The sequence below is a fragment of the Parasteatoda tepidariorum genome, chromosome X1 (genome assembly GCF_043381705.1).
Source record: "Parasteatoda tepidariorum isolate YZ-2023 chromosome X1, CAS_Ptep_4.0, whole genome shotgun sequence".
Lineage (NCBI taxonomy): Eukaryota > Metazoa > Arthropoda > Arachnida > Araneae > Theridiidae > Parasteatoda > Parasteatoda tepidariorum.
The window spans coordinates 14,731,709-14,759,667 of NC_092214.1; the positions used below are offsets into that span (position 1 = coordinate 14,731,709).

Genomic DNA, 27,959 nt, shown 5'->3' on the forward strand with positions numbered 1-27,959 from the left:
AGCTAAATAATTAAGTACTAATGTGGGAACAGACTACAATGACATAAACAAGAGAAGCATTACTCCAAAATTTTCAGATAAGTCTACAGATAAATTCTCAGCATACGGCGCAAAAAAATTTAAAAGAGGCACGCTAAACTATGCGTTGGATAAGCTGATTATGGATTTAAATAAAAGGAGCTAAGTCCATGAGATGTATAGCAAGATATTCAAATTTTTAATGGATTTGCAAGACAAAAATATGGAAAACATAGATCTGGAAAGTGTACGTAATATTGTTGATTATTATCCAGACGAGCATTTAGTGAATGAGTGATGAACTTACAATGTGATGAGCAAATAAGGGAATTTGCAACACAAAAATGCAGTAAGGTTGCTTTATAATTTATATAACATAACTACACATAACCTGTCAATTTCTTTTGCAATAATGTTGCACAGTTGCTGTTTGTATACACAAATGAAAGTAAATAAATAAAATTATTTTATTGTTCTATTTTTTTCCATATACTTATCTATTTCACTACAGAAAACCGTTTTTTTTTTTTTTGTTGACAAAATGGCTATTAGGGCCTCTAAGTACTTTCAGCCCAGGGCCCCTTAAATTCACGATCCGCCCATGCCTTTAAAGACAAACAAAATAAAATTATTTTGCAGTGTCATTTAGAGTGGATAAGGTTTAAGACAGAATGGATTAATCCATGGTTTAAACCGTCCTGCCCGAAATCCTTTTATTCAAATTATATCACAATTTTAAAAAAAAATATTGAGAGAAATAGAAGGTTAATTTTTGAACAAGAAACAAAATGAATTTGTTTTATTAAAAAGTTTACCATTATTTTAATTATTGCATCATTTATCCTTATGCACAAACATAATTTATCAGTATAAAAGCATATTTAAGGTTTAGTTAATATTTAAAGGATAAGGTATTCACTTTTGTTATCCAATGAATTGTGCAGCTTTAAAGTTATTAATCTTTTCATATTATATTACATTATTTTCCTTTAATAAGTTAAAGTAAATTGTATATGAAAGGTATCAAATATTTATTAATCTATGTAAGTATTATGTGTACAATGGTTACACACATACAATTTTTACCTTTTACCAATGTTCAAGATTTTGGACACTTTAAGACAGTAGAACCCAGGTTTCATATCCAAAACCAGTCTAGAACATCCAAAACCCCAACCCTGGTGTCAATACCACCTTGCCTCTTTAAACTTGTTAGTATAAGCTCTTAAGATCTAAAAGATGGATGAATTTTAAAACTAAAATATTGCATAATTGTATCTTGCATACACTTATTGAAAGCATTTTGCGAGATATATTTTGGATCTTTTTCAAAATAAATTTCACTAATAATATATCTACATTGAATTCACAAACAGTTTATTAACTTTACAATTTACATTCTTTATTGAAACAAGATTGCCAATCAAATTTGGAGAAAAAAAAATTCCCTGCACTTCCCCTGTGCATATTATACATAATATATTAAGAGGAAACACAATTACTGTGCTCTTGAGTGAGTTATATTGGGCTGTGTGAGGACATATTAGCTTTAATTGCTAGAAAAACTTAGAGAAAAAAAAGGAATAGCTGAACATACTTAAATAATATAGTAAATGAAATAGTTTAGTATAGTTGGAATATCATTAAATATACCCTATAGATTACGCATTGAGTCGTCACCATTTAATAAAAGACAAAAATAAAAAACAAAATTCTCTGTGTTTTCATAGTTTGTAAAGAAAAATCAAAATTCCCTGCGTTTTTCCTCTCACTTTAGGTGATTCACAGTATTTTCCAGGTTTTCCCTATGGAGTGGCAACTGTGAAATGTCACAGAAAAATTAACTTGATCACATTGATTTATGCCTTATGAAATAACCTACAAAATGATTCATCGAATTATCTACATTTAAACAACATACATATAAATATCACTATTTTCAGGCACAGTAAAAAGCAATGTTAAACTATATATTAATACAATAAAATTGTTCACCACTTTTAAGGCATTAACAGGTAACAATGTACTATTCAAAGTTGTTTAATATATTTTGATTTTTTTATAAAGATGCAACAACTACTCAAATTTCCTCTTGCTTTTGAAAGTTCAGATAAGGGCATAGCAACTTTGTTGAACTCAATTTTGTCTTCAATCACCTAAAAGAGCAATTGCTTGATTGATCAAATGATAATTTTAATTATTATTATAACTATTATTCATTATTATTAATATAATTTTTAAATATTATAATTATTATTATTGTTAATTAATATTAATAATTTTCTTGATTTCAAAATAAAGCATTAGAATGTAAAAATTTGAAAGTTGTCTTCAAACACCTAAAAGAGCAATTGCTTGATTGATCGAATGATAATTTAAGTTATTATTATTATTAATGACAATTTTCTTAATACTCCCAAATTTTATGTACAGTGGGCCAAAAAAAAATAGTTCTAATGAAATCAAATTTTTAATATACAACTTCTTGAAATTTTGATTTCTCGGAAACTATTAGACAGATTTCGCTCAAATTTAGCATTTCGCTATGTAAAATTACATACTTTAAAATTATGCAAAAAATTATATACCTTTTCAATTTAAAATTTTTGCAACTATTATTTAATAAAACAATAATAAATGATAAATATTTACAAAAATGTAATTTTTGCACACAATTATAACATTCATTTATTCAAAGATAATTCAGGGCAAAAAATAATTTTTAGTACATATTTATTCATTTTTATTATTTTATTCAATGATAGTTGAAAAAATTTTGAATTGTAAATACTATTTTTTACTCATTTTGAAGAAAGTAATTTTTCTTGGCAAAATACAAAATTTGAGCAAAATCGTGTGAATGGTTAATGAGAAATTAAATTTCAAAAAGTCAAATAGTTAAAATTTGTTTTCTCAGAAACTATTCGATCCATTTTGCTCATAATTTTTATTTTTCAATGTAAAATTACATTTCTTGTAACAATATAAAAAATTGTGTACCTTACAATTAAAAACTTTTTAAGACTATTATTGAATAAAATAGAAAATGATAAATATTTCCTACAATTTATTTTTTTGCATGGAATTATCTTTGGATAAACGAGTTTCATAATTGTATGAAAAAAATTTTTGTTTAAAAAGTTCTGGACATATGGCAAAATACGCAAAATGCAAATTTCATCTTAAGGGGTCTAAGCTTTGGATTGCTCTCCGAGCCAAGATATGGGACCATAATTTGGGTGTCAGAAATCCCAATTGGTAAAAAAAAATTTTATTTATTCAAAGAAAGTACGTTTTTGTGTCTGATTTTTATAACTTAAAATATCGTCTGCACTTATTAATTATCATATTTAAGGTCACATTTAATTAGCATATTTAAATCATTAAGAATGAGTCTAAGAAGGTAAAGATCTGATCATTAGATCCAAAATTATTCAGGGTGGTCCTTTCTTTGGCATTCTGTACATTAACAGAATTCTCATTCCAATGGCAAGGATAATTAACCAGAGCTGTCTGCATTAAAAAACACTTTCCTTAAGTGCAGCGAAAGTCAAGGCTCGAGGGGATATTATTTTTTTTATATCTGATATCGATATAGAAAGTGAACATTATTCCACCCTATTTTCTTCCACTAATCTTAAGATTCTATGTTATTGAAGCAAATATTAGTGGGTAACCACCAGCTAAGCTACCTTTTTATTTTTAAAAGGTAAAAAAATATTGATTTTTTTCATTGAATTTTTAATTATCATTATTTTTTAATTCTTCTCTTTTTTAACAGGAATACTACTGTATACTTCAAATGGATGTGATTTTTGTTGGCTACTTATTTACAACAGTCCCTTATTCCCCCTTTTTTTAAAAGCTAACAATTAAAACATTTATTGTTATCAATGACATCACTGTTCTGCACATCGTTTTTATTGTTATTTTAACATTAATAAGTGTATTTGCTCACATTGAAAAGCTCACTATACTGATAATATCCTTGCTAGGACTGGGCCATGATAAGATTTTGGCATTGCGATGTTTCGGTACTTTTATGTTTTATATTTAGTACTGCGTAAGTTAGAAGTTAGAATTTTTTTAAAATAAACATTGAATTTTTTATAATTATTTCTCAACATTTAATGACACAGATGCCTGCAAAATAGCAGTTAAAACATTAAATGGCTGGATTGATTTTTAAAAAATCAGCAGGATATGCACAAATACAATTAAAAGAAAACCTCTCCATAACTAAGAGATTCAACAATGCATCGATTCTCAATCGCATTCGAATCATGTCAGCAAATTGATGTAAAAAAGACGGGGAAAGTTAACGATCATCGCCAGAGCTATCACTGCACACTGAACTGAGGAAAATGCTCTACGCACAAGCACGTAGACAGTGGTTTACTATTGGGAATAATGCTCAACATCACAAGTGTAGGCACGACGTCAACGATACATTGGGAAATATTCTACACATCTCAGTAAATCACAATAGAGAATCCAAACATCAGATGATTGCATAGATCACCCAGTCCTATCTACAACACATGTGGATGCATACTTTTAATCATATGATTATTACAAGAAAAATACATACCTGAATGCTGTTTGGGAATTCAGATCTGTGAATTAGAGTCCCATTAACAAATAAGCAGTTAGCTGCTTCAGGATCAGGAACAGTAACTGTTTGGTATCTATAGGTAGCTTCTTGAGCCATACGCTATTAAACAAGTTATATATATAATAAGTATATATATATATTTAATATAACAAGGAATATTAAGATCAAAAATTAGAGCAATGGTAACTTTAACATTAGAAAATTAGAATGCTGCTAAAATAGTAAAAACCATTGTATGTCTTATTTTCACACAATTCTCATTACAACACCAAAAATTATATCAATTACACTTAATAAAATACATATGTTGATGGTCTTTCCATGGGCGATTGTGACACAAAGTGCAAATCCCTGAAAATTTTATGTGCAAAAACTCCATAACAAGATATCAATTTATATACTATTCATATTTAGTATAGTTTTTTGAACCAAGATTTATAATTAAATTACCTACCAGTAAAGAATAACACACTTTTATAGTAATCAATAATAATAATTAGTTTTTACAAGAATTGCGATATTGGATTTTAAAATCAAGTGAATATAAATTGGGATATTGGATTTAAGAATGCAAAAATAAAAAATTGGATTTTTTGAATTACGCAAATACAAGTCACCTTGCAAGATTTATAGACTATGAATAGCGACATTGGATTTTAAACTTGAGTGAAAATGAATCACGATATTGATTTCTAAAATGGGTAAATACAAATTGAAATACTGGATTTATAAATCACATGAATGTGAATTGCGATACATGATTTTTAAATCATGTGAATGATTCATGAGAAACTTTAAAATCAGAAAAATACGAAATGGTGCTTGATATTAAAATGGCGTGAATATTAATACCTATATCAGCAGATTCCAGCATAGTTTCAAATATAAAAAACGTTGAAAATCCGCCAAACTTAAAAAAATTTCAAAATTGCAGAAGAGTCAAGGGTACGGCTCAGTAATGCGATTCAGCGAAGGTTTCAAAATTTAAATTTTGGATTGCAGAACATAATTCTTACTTTCAATTTTAAGATTGAGGTGAAAATTTCGTCAGATTATAAGTTTTGATTTACAGAAGTCCACGAATCAGATCTTGAGAAATGAGGAATTCTGGGGAAAAGATCACATGTCCTGCTCCTAGTTCCTAGACCTGGAGGGATGATATGAAAAACCCAGAATACAAACACCCGTCTTTCATTAATACAGGCTTTCAAGACAAAACTTTATTTGCATTAATTAAAGTGCAAAGGGATGTTTATTTTAATTGAATAAAAATTTCTTAAATCTCTAAGAGGGATTCTCTTTTAAAGAGATAATAAAAATTCTTTCGGACATTTTGAAATAGTCAGGGTTGCCACTTAAATCTGGAAAAAAATTCCTTGTATATAGGAAGCATAATTTTCCATCCAGATTATGTGGGTGGGGGGGGGCATTGTATGTTAAATTAAACCAAACTATTTTCTTTTTTTTTTTCAGAACAAGGAAAGAACCAAATTATATGGGTGTCTTTTCTTGGTGCAAGTGTTTGATCAACTGTATTTAGAGCTTTGATCACAACTTCTTTCTTTTTAAAATATCTCTGTTTCTAAAATATTTCTGTTATCAATAAAAACAAACAGACATTTAAAAGTGATCAAACTAATATAAAAATGACTTAAAATTTTTGGACATGATACAGTAGAAATAAAAATAATTGCTGAATAAAAAATCTGGATAATCTAAGCAGATGCATGCTTTGATGACAAGAAAGTTTCAATCCAAACGTGAGAATGAATTTCAATACATTATAAACGAGCACTATGACAAGTTATAAATGTTTTGCCATATAACGTGAATAAAATTTAAGATAATGTGATATGTAATGTAAAAAAATAACCACAGTCACCTTACACTTTATGGATGGTATTTTCTATAAACAACAATTTTGAGCTCTTAGCCTGCTCTACTTCTGGTTAGAAAGTATACAACTGCTTACAACAGCTTAATTCTGTTAGGCAAGATTTTCAAACAAATAATTTTGTTTTAAATAAAAGAAATAAATTATATAATTTATGAGCTCAAGTCTGCTGTATTTCATAAGAAATAAAGTAATTTTGGTGAGTTTGAAGCGAAAATTTAGTTAAAATCAAGATGGATGTGGGTTAGTTCTTTTAAACACAAATAATAAATCAGGTAACAAATACATGTGTTCAAGAAATACTACTCAAGAGAGTCTTAAAACACAATGATAACGTTGTATGACAAATGGCTTCAAAACACAACAAAAACAGTAACCCGGAAGTATAAGCAGTCAAAAGCTTGCAGCGCTCCCTATTGTAGAAAGCGTCATCCATTAATTCAAATATGCATGACAATATGTGAAACAAATATCAAAATGTGTGATTAAGTGTTCACAAAAGTAATTTTTTTCAGTTAAAAAAAAAATTCCTCCCCCAAATTTCAGAATACAAAACTATAAATCTGGATTTTTGCATTAAAACTTTTTGAATAAAGAAAGTGATTTATTGAGAAAAAGGGGGGACTAGAAGTCATAATTCATATAAAACTTGTGGTAGGATGTCAAAAAATTTATTGAGTTCGTGTATAGTAAAAGATATTGCTTCTTAGACCCACTAGAACAAGAAAGTGGGAACGGCGCGGTTGAGATGGGCTGATTCAGCGGCAGGGTTTCCACTCTGTGATGAGATTTAAATTCAAGGACCTTAATCCAAGACCAATTTTAAAAATTATTCTCCTCTATTTTACTAGAAGCAACAATGCTTGTTGTGGCAATAATTAATTTCAAATATAATACCTAAATGCTTTGCCTATAAATATAGAAGAGAGTATATATATTATGGACTACTATTAATATTTTTTTAAAAACTACTGGTTTTAAATATTAATTCACAAAATCATTTTCAGCACAATCTATAACTAATGGTAATGAGGTGTTAATGGTGAAGAGGGGATTTCTTTAATCCTGGTTATTTCCACGTGATGGCTGCACGAGAGAGACAAAGCTAAATTGTAGGTATTCCATATTCCATGACTATTACATAACCCCCACCTCTCCTCTATTAAACATAACTTCTGAAATTATAAAATTAATTCATCCATAATTTACACAAACTTCTCTGAATGTTATGCAGTAAAAATTCTTTCTGAAAATAAAAATTAGAAGGAACATATTCATGAACCATATATAGCTTACTTATTTTATAAAGTAATGAAAGGAAGCAATATAATGGAAATATTTGGTGTTGTCTCTTAAGAGATAAGAAGCAAACAAAATAATACAATATGATTTTATTAACAAAAATTCTTAATTGATGAAAATATTTCACTTCAATCTGAGATAAAGTAATAAACATTGCACTTGAATTTGACATTGCACTCTAATGATATAATAAAAACATTGCACTTTTATGATATAATAAAACATTGCACTTTAACAAAAATGTTTACAAAACAAATGTCATCCAGTACAACAGTCATCTAAAATAGTTGGTCGTGAAACTAACTTTACTTAATAATATTCTGATTCTCCCACAAAACAAAGTATTTAGCCATGAAACATTTTTTTAGTCATAAAAACTTACATAATTACTCCGTAAAAAATAGAGAAATTAAATTGAAACTTAAAATGTCCAACCTTTTTGAATGACCCATTGATTGCAATGCAAACAAAAATTAATCACATTTGTTAAATGTTTTTGTTACTTCAGTTAGTTTGCTATTGATTTCTTTTAGCTCGATTTTTTCGTTAGTAGCTTTTTTAATAGAATTTGATCTGATGAATAAATCAATGTTTTCCTTTCTCTCAGCTTCTTCGGTCAGGTTTTCAGATTTCTTCTACATTTGGGAAACATCTGTTTCTAAGTAAGCCCTCTTAGATTGCAAAAAATCCACCTCTTCTACAATAGCCTTTCTTTTCTTCTGTTTTTCTTCATTTTTCTCATTGTTGCGTTTTTCCTCCGGACTACTTAAATACCTTTGACGAGCCATAGACACTGATATTCTCATATCATCAGTAATGGGTACATTGAGAATGTTTCCGTAACATCTTATAGCATCTTTAATGATTCTTTGAGAATCATATGATTCTTTGAGAATCATATGGTTCTTGTATCATATTCTCAACTTCAATTTTTTTTATTGAAGGAGAAATCTCTTTCAATGGATGCTTTTCCATGTGAAAGAGTAAAAAGCACTTTCATAGTATTCCATAATTTATCATAAGCCTTCTTGTTCTGATTGATAAAACTATGGAAAAAGGTGTCTACTCTATCATTCTCTGTAGAAAAATTTTGAAAAGAAGACTTACTGCAAGTCACAATGGTTTCAATAAAATGCTTGTACGTATTGAAAAATTACTTCATCACATTCTTTATCCACAACAACTTTTNAGTTCATCAAAAAAATTTTTAAGACTTTTGACAAGTCTCAGGCTGAAGTGCCATTTTTCTTGGATTGAAATAAGATACATTCCTTACTAAGCAATAATTAATTGGACATTTACTCAAGAGCTTTTCCAGAAGTTTTGTCACAAAACTTCTGGACTCTATGCCGACTGTTTAAAGATTAACAGTAAACTTCAACACGGACATTAAACACATCTTTAGAGAGCTGTTTCTTTTCAAAAGCTGCTTAACACAACTATCCCCAACAAATCCTAATACTATCTCATTCACTAGATTGAAATTTACTTCATCGGAAAAATCAAACTTGCAGAGCTTTGCAACATTTGAAAAATTTTCCATGTTTTTTTTTTAATAAACGTTAAAAAAGTCAACTAACTGCTTGCTTGTATTAAGTGTATCTTCAGAGAAAAATGGTAAAAGAGGTGCATCACTCTGGTAGGTCTTAAGAAAATGTTTTATAATTTTTGTTATGGCCAAAAAAACATTAAACTTCACAACAGTAAACTTGTCCCGTGATGCTAGGCCCGGCTAGAAACGGTGGCTCCAAAAACCATGTGAGAGAGCTCGGGAACAAAACAGAAAGAACACGAAAGATCCGCGGGTGTTTTATAAAAAGGGCTGCCGGCAGTATTGGATGAATTCAAGGACCGCGGGAACCCTGAGCGGAGACTGATTTTCGTGCAATTAATGAAAAGAATTGGGAGATCAAAAATATGTGGGAAGTCGTAATGGAGAAATCTTCAGAGGAAGGGATTGAAATACATTGGGCTGTCTGGCCAACTATGAAGATGATGATGAAATGCTATAGCAATTATAGCAAATGATATTTTCAACAATCTAACATTTCGTTAAAATGAGATTCTGTCATACATTATATTGTCTAAGTGAGAAGAAATTCTGTCATATATTATTTTGTCTAAGTGAGAAGAAATTCTGTCTCATGTTATTCTGTATAAGTGAGAAGATTCTGTTCCTCAATATTTTTTTCTAAGAATCAGACCTATGATTAATTGTTCATGATGATTCGGACTCACTGTATTTTGCCCAGATGAAGTTGCACTCAAACAAGTTGAAATTGCTGACCTAGAACACCTTACCCACATTTGTTTAGAGCAGTGATTCTCAACCTTTTTTTATTGTTGCAGCACACTTCTAACAATTTTGAAATTTGACAACACACAAAGAAAAAAATAAGTTTAAAAGTTGCTTACTTATCTTACAATACACTGTCTTAAATAGTTTATGATAATAATTTTGAATGTAAAATAAAATATGTACTACTAAAACACGTTTACAAAAGCACGCTCTTTCAACTTGCGCAGTTCGTATCTTGCCTTCTTTCTCTCATATTGCTTAATAGTTCTTTTGTTTTGTTATTTATTAGGTATTAACTGCTATTTTTTTTGCTAGTTATTAATTGTTAGCTCGTTTTTTATAGTTATTAATTGTTAAATTCTTTACATTTATTGTTATTGTTTGTGATTTCTTGCTAGCTTGCTTTTTTGTTAATTATTAACTGTTAGCTTGTTTTCTTTTGTAAGTAATCCTTTGTTAATTTGTTTTTATAATTCTTAATTGCAAGCTCATTTTAACTGTTGGCTTTTATTTCCTTTCGGAAGTTAATATTCACTTGCTTTCTTTTGTTAATAAATAATTTCAATAGTAATTAAATTTCCTACTTATTTTAACATTTTAAGATTGTCAGAGACAAGACTATCGCCGACAAATATATTTACGCTGTTAAAGCATGGAAAAATTATAAAAAAGTATTTATATATTGTTTTCCTTAATTTTAAGTTTACTCACAATAAAAAAAAAAAAACATTATAATTTTTACTACATCATTTCTAAAATTTGGCAGCAAGCTTTAAGAATTTGACAGCACACAAAAGTGTTGCGGCAGTGGTTGAGAGTCACTGCTTTAAACTGTCTGTCAACTATCATTTTGCTTTCTAAAATTATTTTAGATTAAATTTTATTCAAAATTTTTGGATACATGTTGATGTTGTATACATATATTTTTCAAGTGAATAAAAATTTAAAAAATCACCTTAAGCACACTTTGAGCTTCGTCACTTGCAGATACAAGTATAATGTCTGGTCCTGCAATAGATAATAGTGACTTGAGATGGTTTGTCCCAGGGACTTTCACAGGAGTTACAGGGTATTCAGGAAAAGCATCAGCTACAGCTCTAGCCCCAGCATCATTAGTCCTTCTTGACAAGCCAACAAAAAATTCCTTTCCTAAGCAAATATTTTGTTACTTATAAAAAATTAATGGCATTAGTTCTTCTTAGTTAAAATTTTTGACAGTTTTCCATGGATACACCAACATAATCTTGATGTTGACCATCAATAATTCTATTATGAATTATATTATTTTATATTTTTAGGTGGTAAACAACATAAGTAATCATCACCCCAAGGTAGGAATTCGGACTGATTTATGATGGTCCAACATAAAGCAATTAAAAATAATAATACATCAAATGGAAAAAAAAGCGCTTAGCAGCAGTGAATCCTAAAGGAATTAAACAAATGAGACAATGAAAAAAAATGGGTAATGCGACAACCAAAGCTGACGTCCAGGGGGTACCAGCTTTGAAAGTCATAAAAACAAAACCTTTTCTATCGAGAAAGCAAGACAAAAGTCTAAAATTGCTTTCTCTGTATCCCAAAGGTTTTGCCAAAGTCCAGGAAAAGAATATAAAATACAGAAGAATAAAAACTAGACAAATACAAAAGAATAGTACGAACGAAAGGTTACCTGAAATAAAAATCCAATAACTAGATAACACAACTGAGTGCAAGACACTACTAAAATAAAATAAACATGAAAAGAATGCCCCCTATCCTGTGCAGTTTAAAGAAAAAAGGACAGAAGTTAAGTAAGTAGTGACATCATTAATAGAAAAGCTTGGCCGAGGAAACTTAATCAAGACTTGGATTTTGCTTAATCAAATGAAAAAACTAATAATTCTCAATCAATTTCCTAATTTTAAAACCAAGATTACAAAAATTAGAAAAAAAATCATTATTTTCTAAATTTTTAAAAAAATTACTAGCAGCCTCTTGAAAACTTAAAACATTATTACAAATTTTCTTAATTCTAAACAATTCAGAAAAAACTAAATTTTTGAACATTTTACTGCACAAATTAGTATTAAAATTACAGAAAAAAATAATTTTAAAATTAAAAGTTATTCTTTAATCATAAACCCCAATTTAAATTTGCTTATGAGCAATATCAACTTTAAAATCTAAATATTCAATACTTAAGCAATTATCATTAGTTTTCTTCAAAACCAATTCTTTAGGATTTTAATCCGAACTTCAAAACCAATTCTTTAGGATCTTAATCCTAACTTCTAAACCAATTCTTTAGGATCCTAATCCTAAAGAATTGGTTTTGAACAAAACTAATGATAATTGCTCAAGTGTTGAATATTTAGATTTTAAAATTGATATTGTTGATAAACAAATTAAAATTGGGGTTTATGATAAAAGAATAGTTTTTAATTTTAAAATTATTTTTTTCTGTAATTTTATACTAATTTGTGCAGTAAATTTTTCAAAAATTTATTTTTTTCTCAATTGCTTAGAATTAATAAAATTTGTAAAAATGTTTTAAGTTTTCAAGAGGCAGCTAGTAATTTTGTAATAAATTAAGAAAATAGTGGTTTTCCTCTTAATTTTTGTAATACAGTCAAACATAGTGAACTCCCGGATATAGTGAACAAAATGCTCGGTCCCGTACCTTGCTATACACGTATAATGTTATTTTTAGTGGATATAGTGAACCAAAAAAGTGAGGAAATTGGATATAATGAACTTTTTTCTGTCTTCGACTGATTCCCCCCCCCCATTTTCTTTGTAATAATTTTGAAATTTCTACTTCAAAATAAATACATATACCGATTTTTAAAACCATCTGTAGAAACTACTTTTATGTGCTCGAATGACAGGTTAGACAGGTTTAAAAAACAGAATAACAGAAATTCCGGAAATATTATCTGAGAGTCGAGAAGTATTTCCATATCTGATGTAGAGGATTGCTCATCAGCTAAAGATTACTAATTTTTATTTGTACGCAAGACGAAGAGTGATGAAAAATAACAAATTTTTTGCTACTATGTAATATTTTTCAGTCATTTATATGAATATAATGTAATAAAAGGGAGAAGTTTGGGAACCATTAGTGCGTAACGGTTATAGTGAACTCCTGGTTATAGTGAACTGAAATTTCGGTCCCTTGAAGGTTCACTATACTGTATTGGTTTGACTGTATTGGTTTTAAAATTAAGAAAATGATTAAGAATTATTAGTTTTTTTATTTGATTAAGCAAAATCCAAGTTTTGATTAAGTTTCCTCGGTCAAGCTTCTCTATTAATGATGTCACTACTTACTTAACTTCTGTCCTTTTTTCTTTAAACTGTGCAGGATAGGGAGCATTCTTTTCAGGTTTATTTTATTTTAGTTGTGTCCTGCAGTCAGTTGTGCTATCTAGTTATTGGATTTTTATTTCAGGTAACCTTTTGTTCATACTATCGTTCTGTATTTGTCTTGTTTTTATTCTTCTGTATTTTATATTTTTTTCCTGGACTTTGGCAAAACCTTTGGGGAACAGAGAAAGCAATTTTAGACTTTTGTCTTGCTTTCTCAATAGAAAAGGTTTTGCTTTTATGACTTCCGAAGCTGGTACCCCCTGAAGACGTCGGCTTTGGTTGTCATATTACCCAATTTTTTTCAATGTCTCATAAGAATAGCAACTTGCCTTAACGGTTTGTTCATGTTGAACCATCAGAAATTTCTATCATAGTTTTCTAAAAATCAATTGTTGGAACGATTATGAGCCACCATTACCCCAATGTAGGAATTTGGACTGATTTATAATAGGCTAACATGAAAAAAAAAATTTTTTTTGACAGTATTTTCCAGCTGAACCACTAAGAATTATTATTCAACCATTATGAAAATGCATTGTTGTACCATTATGAGCCATCACGAATTACCATTATACTGACTTAGAAATCAAATGTTGGAACGATCATGTACAACTATTATTTCAATGTAGGAATTCAGACTGATTTATGATGGTCTACTATGAAAAAGCCAAATTGTTTTAATGGTATATTCCTAAGAACCAACAGGAATTCCCAATACACCATCATCAACTTCCATCATGGAATGATGGAAGTTAGTGGGCATATTAAAACGGGATTAATTACATAGAATCACTAAATATAGCGACTTGCAACAATCGCTGAATGGATTTCTTATTTTATAACCATCATTGAACAGCCGACCAAAATTTGAGGAGTTTACGGCTACAACTCGACGAGTTTACAGTTCAACGGCACTGTTCAACTCCGTAGCTTGTAATTTTGAACCCAATCCAAAAGACAGGGGAACTCCTAAATCAGTACCAATCAGGTATTGATTTGTTATGGGAACATGGAGGACTCAGTGACCCAACAGATTTAACGTGTGCCAGTTACCCTTTGAAACACTGGGATTCTTTTGATGTTACAATAGATAGTTTTGCAAGTGTAAAAAGTTCAAAGAAAAATAGGGCAGTTAATTTTGTTGCCCAAATTTAAAATTATAATAAATTAAAAATTTTAATAATAGTAATTGTTCTACAGATTATGAAATTTTGCATTATCAATTTCATGAATTTGATCATGTTACTCTTTTTATTTTAGATTTTATGGAAAATTTAGATAAAAGACTTGATTTAGAAAACATTTACATTAGTTGTCTTAAAACTCTTTTTCTATATGAATTAAATAGTAGGTTTAATGGGGAAGGTATTGTTAATACTGAAGATTATTGAATTTATGAAAATTTAAAGTTTTTTATTTTCCTAGTGTAGTGGAAAAGGTAATGGTAAAGTTATTGATTTTGATGATTTTTCGAATATTTGTAACTTACTTGTTAATTTGAATAATATTTTTATTATTAGGAAAGATATTTTTGGTCTTAAAAATAAAGTTCTTAAAAATTTCCTTATTAATTTTGGTTCTAAGATTAAATTTGATACTGAACTTATTAAATTTATTGTTTTGGATTTGATTAAATCAAAACTTGGTGCTAGTAAAACTGATCTGCTCTTTAATAAGGTTTCTAACGTTGAAAGGGTTTTTTGTACGATTAATTTTCATGATTAAAAATTTGAAATTGCTAAGTTGCCACAGGTTATACATGGTCTTTCGGAATTTTTTTCCTTTAAAGCAAATTAAGGTTTCAGCTGCTTATAAATATTCTTCTACACTTAGAAAAAAGGCATGTACTTATAATTTTTTAAGTCGAAATTTAAATTGTATTTCTAAATTTGATTGTTATTGCAATGAAATTGATTTTTCTCAATATATTGATAATGATTATGGACATATTATTACGGGAAAATTGGAGATTGTTGGTGATCAAGATTTAATTAATATTTTAAGTAAAGGTTCAAAATTTAGGACAAGATTTCAAATGAAAAATGAAAATTTTATTTTATCCATTAAAAAGGATCTTGATTTTTTTATAGCAAAAATTTCCAGAAAATATCATTGGCCCGTTTAGGGTTTTTCAGAGTGGAAAGCTAAAATAATTGAAAAAGTTAAATTTAATTTATTTAATACCAGTTTTAGTTCATATCCTAGAGGTACTATTATTGATTTGTCTAGGAATATTAAAATTCTTAAAGATAAATTTATTGTTACTGTTGTTGATAAAGCATCAAATAATTTTTGTATTATGTGCAAATATTTGTTTAAAAAATTGATTATTGGAGAATATAATGCAAATAATACTTATTTAAAATTAAAAGAAGGTAAGAAAGTTATTGAAAAAAGAATTATTGCATTTAGTAAAAAATTAAAATTTAGGTTAAATATGATTACATTTCCATATTTATTTCCTATTGTTAAATTTCATAAAAGTCCAGTTAAATTTAGGTCTATTGCGTGTGGTACTAATTGTTACAATTCTGATATTAGTAAAAAGTTTTTTAATTTTCTAAAAATTATTTTACTTAAAATTAAAAAAGAGAAAAATATTGCTATAAATAGTAATGTTGAAGTTTTGGATTATATTAATAATAATGATATTTCTAGCATTAATACTTTTGATTTTGAAAATTTGTACACAAGTATTCCACATGCAAAGATTATTTAAATTTGTAACGGCATTTATGATAAGTATTTATTTAATGAGCAAATAGATAAATCTTATTGGTTGGATTAATGCATGTTTAATCTTTTTGAGAAAGTACTTTTTAATGGTTTAGATTTTAATAAACAAATTTTTGGAATTCCACAAGGTAATTCCTTTTCTGGTGCTTTTGCTAATACTTTTTTTAATTTTTTTGAAGCCAAATTTCTTGAATATAATGAATTTAATGCTTTTAGTTCATTGATGATTATTGATGATTTGATTTCGTTTAATTGTGATAATTATAATTTTATTTATAGTATTTATCCTTAAGATTTGGTTTTGAAGAAAACTAATGATAATTGCTTAAATGTTGAATATTTAGATTTTAAAATTGATATTGTTGATAAAATAATTAAAATTGGTGTTTTTAATAAAAGAAAAGCTTTTAAATGTAAAGTTTTTTTTTCCGCAACTTTAATACTAATCTGCGCAGTAAAATTTTCAAAAATATAGTTTTTTCACAATTGGTTAGGATTAAAAATATTTGCAATAAAGTTGAAAGTTTTCAGGAGGCTGTGAATAATTTTTTGAATAATTTGAGTAATAATTATTTTCTTGTTAATTATTGTAATATAAATATTTTGATTAAGAAAATGATTGAAGAATACTAGTTTATTATTTCTTTTAACAGGGTAAAAATCAAGTCTCAACTGAGCAGCCCCAGTTAAGCATTATACAGTACAGAACCTCTTATCCGGAAATCAGAATACCGGAAAACCAGAAAACCGGAACGAAATTCAATACATTTTCTCGCCATTTAAAAAAAATAAAAATTTTTCCCCTCAAAAGATTTCAGAATTCTTCTTTCTTTTTTAAAAGATGCTTACCATCATTTTAGAAATAATTAGATCCTTACACTGTCAAAAGAAATAAGAGTTTTTTAAAATTATTCTAATTATATATATATATATTTTTAGTTGAGTTTGACAATAAAAAGAAAAAGGCTTTTTGTAGCGATTCAGAAAACCGTGAAAATCAGTTATCTGGAATAGCGATGGTTCCGATCGTTCCGGATAATGTACTAATTTGTTACATAATCTTATCTTTAACTATTCTTTTTTTCATTCTGAGCATTTTAATAGAGGGCGTTGCCTTCTTTTGTTTTAGAGTTTCCTTTGCATTTAGTTTGTTTGTGAAATCGCTGTTTAACTGGTTTAACATAAGTTTTTATTTTCTCAAGATTTTGTTGAAATTTCTTTTGATTCGGATTTACGTATTTCATGTATTTTTTCTTGGACTTCTACAAAACCTTCGAGGTACTGAGAGAGTTAATTTTGGCATTTGTCCTCTCTCTCAATAGAAAAGTTTTTCTTTTTATGACTTTTGAGGCCAGTACCCCCCTGGAAACGTCGGCTTCGGTGGTCATATTTTTATTTCCATTGATTTCTTTATTGCTTCAATTATTCTTTCTCTTGAAAATTCTGCTGCTTTTAAGCACGTTTCTTTCAAAGATAGTTTTGTCAATTTAGAATTTAATATTTTGTATTCTTTTACTACATGTTTTTTTAACACGGTCTGGAAAAATAAAAACTTCCAAATGTAGCTACAAAGATGTAGCATGGGCTCACATGACAAATATTATAGCAGTGCTGCCAACTCCAACTTTAAATAACTGAAGAGTCACTTTTGACAGCGATATTTCCCTTTAACTATTTGTCAAATTTGTAAGACATCTCCTCTCTTACATTTCATGTCCTTTCTGTAACGAGGCATTATTTGGACTTAATAAAATAAAAATGCGTTTGCAATTTTAAAAGTCTCATACAGTAGAGGACCAATTATCAGAGATGGTCGGGACCATTGTTATCCCGGATGTCTGAATTTCCCGGTTTTCTGGATCGACCAAAAAGTGTCCTTAATCGATCTTTTATTGAACCCGAATTACAAGGAAAAAGTGTAACACATTTTAAAATAATAGAAAAAATAAAAGCACTCCTAAATTTAAAAAGAAAAAAAATGGTAGAAAAATAACATTTAAAAGAATTAAAAAAAATTGGAAGTTTAGACAAGAAAAACAAGTTTAAAAAATACAAAATTCTCATATTTATTTTTTAAAAATAATTACAATTCCTAAATTAAATAATATAAACAAAACCAATGATTAAATAACGCAATATATTTCATACCTAATTATACGGGGNGGGAAAAACGATAAAAAAAAAGGAAAAATTATTAATCTAAATAAAAACAACGAAAATTATCGAACTGAAACGACAGTTAAAAAAGGCACTAACATAAATATTAAAACCCGGAACAAGGCAAGATCAATAAGATCAACGGAATAAAAAAAAGAAGAAGAGAAAACCTAATGATAAAATTTATGAATAAAAAGAATTAATTTATTGAGTGTGAAATTTATTGAAAAGAAAAAAAAATCAAACTTAGTGGAATCAGGAAAACAAAACTGCAATCTGCTTCATAAAATAATCACATGTTTAAATTAATAAACAATTCTCCTTTTATTTATTTTTTTATAAAAACACGATTTTTAACAAATGCAGATGAGATTCCACATCAAGAAAAACTTGCAAATGATACTGCACTTCCAAAGGATCAGAATTTATTCAAAAAAAAAAATTTATTTTTATTAATCGATCTGTTAATAGATGTCAAATAGATAAATATATTTTTCTCTTTCATCTTCTGTTCACTGATATGCATGTGCAATACACTTTTCCCACCCCATCGTAAATCAAAGAGAAAACAAAATCAGCATGCCACTCCTTTGAGTTTGATTGACGGCCTAAAGGAGAAAATAAAACATTCATCCCTTCCCTGCCTCCTCTTGATCTGAAGATCTTCAAGGTCCAGAAGAAATGACGTTTCTCTGGGTAAACGGGGGAAATATTCTCCCCTTCACATTTTCCTCAACTCAACTTCAAGGATGAGTCCAATTTCCACTTTTTTTTTCATAATCGTTTTGATTTAAAATGGCAGGAAAGCCAAGCAAAAATTTTCCCGGTTATCTGGATACCGGATCAATGGTTCTCTACTGTAATAATTTATTTTACGTTGAAATGTAATATTTGAAAAAAATTAAAGATAATGTTTAGGATAATCCAAATCTCTGAATTTAGCGCAAGTAATAGTGCATGTCAAAAATGGGAGATTTTATTTGTCCCCTCTGTTACAAGCATTTTTAATAAACTTGCAATTTAATTATGAGGCTCTTTTATTATTTTATGTCAATTAATTAAACGTTGCACCCTAAAGTAGCATATTCTTGTAGAATTTTTTGTTTTCAGAAATATTTAACACATTTTTAAAATAAAATACTTGTGTGATTTCCCCTCTGTTACACTTGGAATTCAACAGCAACAAATTAAAAACGCTGCTATAAGGCCCACAAGCGATTTCATTCAGCCGGCAAATTCAAGTTAAGTCGGCGTTTTTTTTAAAAATTTCTTTTTAGTTTTAGTTGTGTTTAAGACGAACAGATTACGATTGTTTGATTATGTTTTGAGAAGGAGATAAAAACAACTTAAGGTGTATTTATATACGCAGGTCCAATCACAGTCTCAAACCAGCCTAAATCTCGAAGCTGGGTTTGCTTTGTCTGTGTGTTGTAAGCTTGATATAAATGAATTTAAGCGTTGTCAGTATTTCGCCAATATTGCGATTTCATCATGGACCTGACTCTGCAAATCTTGCTGTGAAATGCGAGTTTTCCAATTTAGTTTATTTTCTCCTCCAGGAGTAACCATTTACGATAATTCGAAGCAAGATGACCAATAATACAAGCCAAAAATCCCGACTTTGCCGAAATTCTTTCAGTGATGAGATTTAAACGGATTTCGATGTTATCTGAGTTTTGTCCATTTCGGGATTTTGTTCCAGTCCCGACTAGGCAAATCTTCTGTGAAATATCAGTTTCCCAATTTAGTCTTTTTTTCTCCTCCAAGAGTAACCATTTATTATAATTCGAAGCAATATGACCGATAATACAAGCCAAAATCTTGAAAACCATTTCTCTTGTATTATTATTTCTACAACACATTCTTAAATTAAAAAAAAATTAGTGACCTTAATTTTTAGTTAGCTAATAATGTATCATAAAATTTAGATATTATTTCTCTGAATTATATTAACTCTTAATTAGAGGTTTAAGTCATTTTTTAAAGGAAGTGATGAACTTACATGAGTCTTTTTTAAAGAATTAATAAATTTTAAATGAAATGATCGTGACAGTGATGCAACCTGTTCCCACCCTTTAACTTTCAAAATTTTGGAAAAAAATTACAAATAAGAGTACCAATTAAACATAACACTTTATTATTCAAAATATCTTATTTAAATTCCGTTTAAATAACACAAATTATTAAATAATTTATACTTTCAATTGATAAGAGCTATTTTTCTACTATGAATGTTTTTACTAACTCCAAATGAATTTAAAAATTTTTTCAAAAAACATTTAATTTGATAACAACCCTTCAGTTCATAATTTTTAAAATTTTATAATGATTGGATTATTATTTGGGTTAAAATCTTTTTAACTTAAATTAAACTGGTGAGGAATCAATTCATATTTTTGGAACAATTAATCACCACAACAAATTTTGATTTTCTCGATGGAAAATAGTAAATATATATGCGAACCTCAATTCACCTTTATAAAAGTTTCTGTTTCAAAAATAAAATATTATACTTTGTTTTTAGTATTATTTAGTATTAGTATTATCTGAGTTTTAGTTTTTAGTATTAGTATTATCTGAAATAGTAAATTGGGTTACACTCAATCGAATCGACACTTCAATCATTTCACACAAATTGTGGGTGGTAGCCGAGTTCAAAGTACAATATGTTGTAACTTTGGATTCATTAATTATATTAATAAAAATGCGGTGAAATTAGAGGAATTATTCCAAAAATATAAATTCCAAAAATTGCAGCTCTTTTTCCTTTTATTGAATAATTATTTACTAAGCTTTTATATTTTGTGTGTGAAATAGTAGTTTTTTTTTCATAGATCTTATTTAATTGAAATTTCAAATATCAAATTCTATATTTGTTCACAGCTATTTTTTTTTTTTTTTTTGATCATAAGTTCAAATTGCAATCCTTTATGAACAAAAATGTACTAATGCTTATTTTATTGAAAATGTGTTTGAAAATAGAAAAGTTTCAGTATTTCTTTTTCTTGATAAATAATTCTTTTTAGCAATTTTGTTACTACGTTGATGCATCTCTTATGCATATTTAATGTGTTTTATACAGTACAGAACCCGTTATTCGGAAACCAAAAAACTGGAACGGAATTCGATAAATTTTCCTGCCATTTTAAAAAAAAAAATTTTCCTCATAAGATTTCAGAATTTTTCTTCTTTTTTGAAAGATGTTTACCTTGCCATCATTTTGGAAATAATCATTAGTGTATTACTTCATCGTTTCTTCTTCTTTTTAAGATTATTTCTAACTATGTTTGTTTTTTTTTTAGTTGGGTTTAACAATAAAAAACGGCTTTTTGCATAGATTCAGAAAACCGGAAAAATCAGTTATCCGGAATAGCGATGGTCCCGATCGTTCCGGATAATCGGTTCCCTACCGTATTATCTCTCTGACGAAAGTAAACAGTTTTCCATTTGTTTAAGTTAATTATTAGTAAAAGGAAACTTAATAATTTTGTAATTATGTAAAAATTTAATTCATAGTTTTGTATTAAAAATGCAGAATAATAATTTTAGCATAAATGTTTCCATAAGTTTTTAATTGTTAAATCTATAACTTAGAAACATTTGATACTTTGAAAACTAAGGAAAGTGTAAAACATAACATAATTATGAGATTCAAATAAATTCCAGAAAAACAATTGATAACCTAAATAAATAATTCAGCTATTTTGTTTCCCAAACTGACACCATCCATTTTCAAAATTTACAGGCGAGAAAAAAAAAAAATAACAATGTTTTTTTATGTGGGCATATGAATTAAAGTGAATGTTTTTCCATTATTAATTTAAATTTAATTTAGTTATGTTAATTGTGAGGATTTTCAGTTTTCCTCTCGATAAACAGCCAAAGTTAAGGTTTATGGATTTTAAAAATGTCACTCTTTTTTTTAATATCCTTTTTAGTACAAAAAAAAATTTTTTTTTTTGTTACACTTGATTGGGGATTAAAAAGGACCTTTCATACCTAAGAATGTGTTTTAACTGTATTTCTTCAAAATAATTAAGGAAATATGAGGAAAAAAAATTGAATTCATTTATTGCAATTGTTATTTAAATTCCTTGATTCCTTTTTATATTATTGCATTTTTTAAATTATTTTTTTTAAAAAATAATAAACATATTTTGGTAAAACAATATAGCTATCTATAAAATATTTTTATGAATATTCATACATAATTTATCATGTTATAATGTTTATTTAACTTTTTTTTTTAAAGTTTGGTTGATTGTTTACATTTAATGCATTTTACAGAAAATTAGAAAAATAAATACATTTTAACAGAAATTTTAGAAATTTGAAAAATGTTTACCATAAATTGTTATTTAAATTCCGCTTTTATGATTTACATTCATTGCGTGTTATAATTTTTTCTTCAAAAATATATTAAACATATTTTGGTAAAACAATATTGTCATCTATAAAATATTATTTTTATGAAAATGCATGCATAATTTCTTATGTTACAGTATTTAAAATTTTATTTAACTTTTTTTAAATTTCTGTTGATTGTTAAATTCTTTTGTGCATATATTCATTGTATTTTACGTATTAAAAAAATATATTCTAACAAAAATTTTATAAATTTACAAAATATTTAAGTAATGCCTGTGTGACTTCTTTAGTAGCCTAATATCACTAAGGTGACAAGATCTTAAAATAATACAATTAAAACTTTTATACAAATGATAAAACAATACAAATAAATGAAATATGTTAAAATAAATAGTAATATTTAATAATAAAAAAAATATTATTAATGAAAGAAAAAGTATTAAACATAATTTACGGATAAGAAATAATTAACAAAATTGTACTTTAATTGTTTTAACTAGAAAAAAAACTCATTTTGTGATTTAAAAGTATCTTTTTTAAAAATCTATAAAAGTGATATATAAGAAATACAAAAAAAAACGCCTTATTCATTTGCTTTCTTTTTTATTATTTATAGTAGCGTTCTTTTTTTTAATATTTAAAAAAGACTTAAACATTCTTTAGAAAAGCATTTTCAGGTATTAACAAAAAATATAATTTTTACAAATATTTATTAATGATTTATCATGTTATAATGTTTGAATATATAGTTCAATTTTTTAAAAAGTTTTATTTATTAATTATATTGTGTTATTTTCATATTAAAAAGTATATTCTGATAAAAAATTTAGCATTTTACAAATTATTTCAGGCAAGAATGCATGAAAAAAATTATATGTACTTTTTTTCCTATAAAAAACTATTTCTGTATCCCCATTCAAGATTTGAGTCACAGTTCTTAAAATAATAACAATGTAAATTATAACACAAATAATAAAAATGCATAAAATTATTAAATAAAAATGAAAGGCAAAATTTTAGTAATAAATAAGCATTAAAAATAGTTATTCGCAAATAAAATTATTAAAATTAAATAAATATGTACATAATATTAGAAATGCAGATTAAGATAGATTAAGATTAAGATTTAGATTAAGATTTTTAAAAAAAATACATGAAGGGCATGATTGATGTTAGATAATTTTTCAGTTAAATGCTTCAGTTTAATGAATAAATACTTATTTAATTTTTATCTACATTTTTTAAATTGCCTGTCATGTGTACCACATGTAATTATTATGTAAAACATCATGTTATGAAAAGATCACCCATAATATAAATTTTTATAAGCCTTGTCAAAAATAACGATAAAAATCTATTTCAGTGGGTGTAGTAAATTAAAATTTAAACTGGAAAAAACAAGTATATGAATTAATAAAATATCTAATACAATATATTGATAATAATCTTTATAATAATAATAATAGGTCTGTTTGATTGCCAGGTGAATGTTATAGTTTTTAATTTATAAAGCTATTTAATAGGTAAAAATTGGTTAATCATACATGCTTTGATGCCTTTTTACACTCGCCTTCCTCAACAGTGATTTGTCTGTTTTTGATTGTTCTTCTATTTTTTCCTCATTTAGTTAAAATTCTATGTGTTCTTTTCCACGTTCACTTGGAACAAAATTTCTTAAAATGCATAATCAGAGCGGTCATTTCAAATAACCTGCATATTATTAAATTATATTATCAAATGCATTAATGTTGTAATTTTGCATATAAAAGATATTTAAAATAATCGAAGATCGCTACTTTCAGTGACTTTTATTAACTTAATTTTAAAAATTTTTTTAAGTTTTTTGAATTGTAAAGCTCGAGGCTCTATAAAGTTTGAAAATTTTTACTATAAATATAAAAAGTATGTGACCATTATTTTTAGTATTTCATCGTAAGTCGATTAAATGTTTGCTTTGCCAAAAAAATTTAGAATTTATTTAAATTTTTATTAATTAGGTGCTTAAAAAATGCTTTTAATAATAAGAAGAATAGATGGTACATATTTATTAAAGAAAGAAAATTGTGAAAAATTTCTGATATAATATAAAATGAATATTAACTATATAATATAAATCAATTTTATTGTGGAATTGCTATAAAAAATTTAAAAATAGTAACATTATAAAAATAGTTAATTTTTTAAAATATTTAGTTACCAATTTAATAATTAAAAATTAATAGAAATTTAAAAACTATATTTTCTTTTTATTATTTTGAATAATTACTGGTACCATTTAGTTATCAATAATACCACATTCAAACACTCATGGCATTTGCATTTTTAAGAGCTGTAAAAATTATTTCGATGAATACCATTACGTTTATAACTAGTCGAAATGATTTCAAAATAAACTTTGGAAGCTAAAGTTTCATTGCGCATTTAAATGTATATATATATGATAGTCGGCAAAATAAACTTCAACATCCCCCCCTATCAAATCAGTTAGAGATGGGCCTGACTGTTATTGATTGAATTCACTGGTTAGTTACATGCAAATATCTGATTAGTTGTTTGTGGTTATTGATCATGTAATACACTTTCTTTCTCATTGGCTCTCAAAACCTCCAAAACAGTCTGACCACAATATGAGATATCTAAATTTTTATGATATATAGAGATGTTGCTGATAGTCAACTCTTTTGAACCATTAAAATTGGACATTAGAATGTTATCGTTAAAACAAAAGTTGTACAGAATATTTATTTATTATTATTTTTTTGCTTCATTGTACTTTCTCAATTGAATATCTGGTTAATAAATACTGAAAAACAAAAAGCTTCATAAGAAAAGTACATATAATGTCCATTCAGGATTGTAGCACAACAATATATTAAGCACAATGATTACTGGGCAAGCTATATTAAGTTAACTATATTTGTTAAGTCTTAATTGCTGGAAAAGGAACAGATTTAATAATGCTATAATAAATTAAATAGTTTAGTATAACTGAAATATCATCCTTAAATATCCTATAGATTATGCTTTGAGTGATCACCATTTTTTAATATACGAAAATGAGAAACAAACTTCCCTGTATTTTCCCAGTTCATAAAGAAAGAATCAAAATTTCCTGTTATTTTAGGTGATTTTTAAATTCCCTGTATTTTACAGGTTTTTCCATGTGGAATGGCAACCCTGCTATTCTAAAAGACTCTCTGTGAGGTAATATTTCATTGCATAGCATTTTGTTACATAAAAAAGGGAAAAATATGTATCATTTATAACAATTGGCCAATAATAATTACCTGTAAACAATATATCTCCACCATCCACCATTGCTTCTGGATTAGCTATGTCAACAATTGGCATTTTTAATTCCTTCTTTATAATGGTTCTAACAATATCAACCTAAGGTCAAAAAGACAGGCTATTTAGTAAACATTATAAGGTAACAATACAATTTGCTAACTACTTTGTGTTTAAAAAGTACAGGTCAAAAAAAAAATATTAACACAGTCAAATCCATCTTTGGCAAAATCTGAAATAGCAAAAAATTCAATGTAACGAACATTTTCTAAATCAGCATAGAAACAATGAATTAAAAATACCTATATTACGAAATTTGTAATCAGACTTAACAAAAGTGAAAATAAGCAACATTTCTCATTTTCTCTTATGATTAAAACACTTTTCCATTCATCAAAAGTACACAATGATCTCAGAATTCAAATATTCTTGTGTCTTCAAAATAAAAAGTTTCAGATATGAAAGAGATATGCCAAAAAAAGACCAATCACTCAGAAGGGACCATCCAGAAAAGACTAAACCCTAACCCATTCATGCTTTCCAAAGCAGTGGTTTCCAGTTCAGTTGTTTGAAAATGTGCATAATTAGAAGTTTGCAATTTCTACTGGTTATAAAGCATTAATACAGAAAAAAATTATGGATTACGTAATTACTGATAAGTGATAATAAATCCATTGTTCCTTTTATTTAATTGCATTTGTGAGCTTTTAAAATATTGATTTGATATTTTCTACACATAGATTTGATATTTTCTACACATATTTTCTACAAATAGATCAAAACTGTAATTAAATGCAATATTTAATATTTTTTATGCAAAACACTGCAATGTAACCATCATTACCATTAAACCATCATGGAAATATACAGTTAGAATCATCATGGACCATCACAGATGATCATAAATTGTTGGCCTATGAGAATTAAACTTCTCTTGGTGGTTAACCATCATGGTATTGAAGTAGCATTTTCAATAATGGAATGATGGAAGATTGTTTGTATATCAAAAACCATGAAAGCATAATAAAAAATTTTGGATGATGACGACCGTCAAAAAATGTTAGACCACCATGAATTGCTCTGAAACCAACATAAATTATCAGAATGATTTGATAGGACCATCAAGAATTTTGACTTGGGCATTTAGTAATTTCCATTAGCTAAAAAAACATTTAAAAAATTAAAAATTGAGTGTTAAAGACAAAACACAATATGTTGTGTGTGTAGCAGCTAATTTTTTAAAAAAAATTTTAATTAATAAAAGCCTCTAAAAATTTGAGTAAGCGTTAATGACATCAAGATTTATTTTCCTGAAAATTATTAAAACTACTCAAATTTTTTTAAACAAAATTTTTTGAAATTTGCAAATACAACATTTGCAAACCAAAGAATTGTCACCCATAGACAAATTTCTTTCTTTAACACTCTTCTTCAGAAATTAGAGAGAGGAGTTTTTGAATAAGAGAGAAAACTGTTGTCTTTGTTTGTGGAGAAAAGCATGCAGAATACAATGAAATTTTCTATGAGCAGGACAATCAGAGAGCTGAATGTTTCGTCATATTTTTTTTAAATTTGTAATTTGTGAGTGCTAAGGATAGAGTGTTTGCCTTCCAATGAGGTGATTCTGGTTCGAATTCCAGCTATGGCTGGTCAATAAAAATTCTGCACCTGGCTTGGGCTGACCATAGTGCGGACGTAAATATATCCTCAGTGTTAGATGGATCATGGGTTAGAGGTTCCTTGCAGTTAGGCTAACCATGACCTCTAAACTCGCAGCTTTCAAACGCGGACGGTAACATCATTATTCAAAGGAGTCTATTCTATACCACTGTGCAATAGCAAAACATAATCCTGAACTTGCAACCCCCGAAAAGAGCGGTGCAGGGAATCCCAGCCCTCGAGCAAAGTTTTGGACCCTCCCCCTAGGAATT

The 27,959-nt window shown here is 27.5% G+C and overlaps 1 protein-coding gene across 1 annotated transcript in view; it reads right to left on the bottom strand.

The window, feature by feature from the left end:
* Positions 1-1,378: 1,378 nt before the first annotated feature.
* Positions 1,379-27,959, bottom strand: part of LOC107438024 (N(G),N(G)-dimethylarginine dimethylaminohydrolase 1) — a 59,946-nt gene continuing 33,365 nt past the window's right edge. The window contains exons 2-5 of the mRNA XM_071187527.1: positions 26,028-26,130; positions 11,084-11,277; positions 4,610-4,732; positions 1,379-2,174 (exon numbers count right to left, since the gene is read on the bottom strand). Of these exons, the coding sequence (XP_071043628.1) occupies positions 2,049-2,174; positions 4,610-4,732; positions 11,084-11,277; positions 26,028-26,130 (546 nt within the window). The 3' untranslated portion in view covers positions 1,379-2,048. The remainder of the gene's footprint in view (positions 2,175-4,609; positions 4,733-11,083; positions 11,278-26,027; positions 26,131-27,959) is intronic.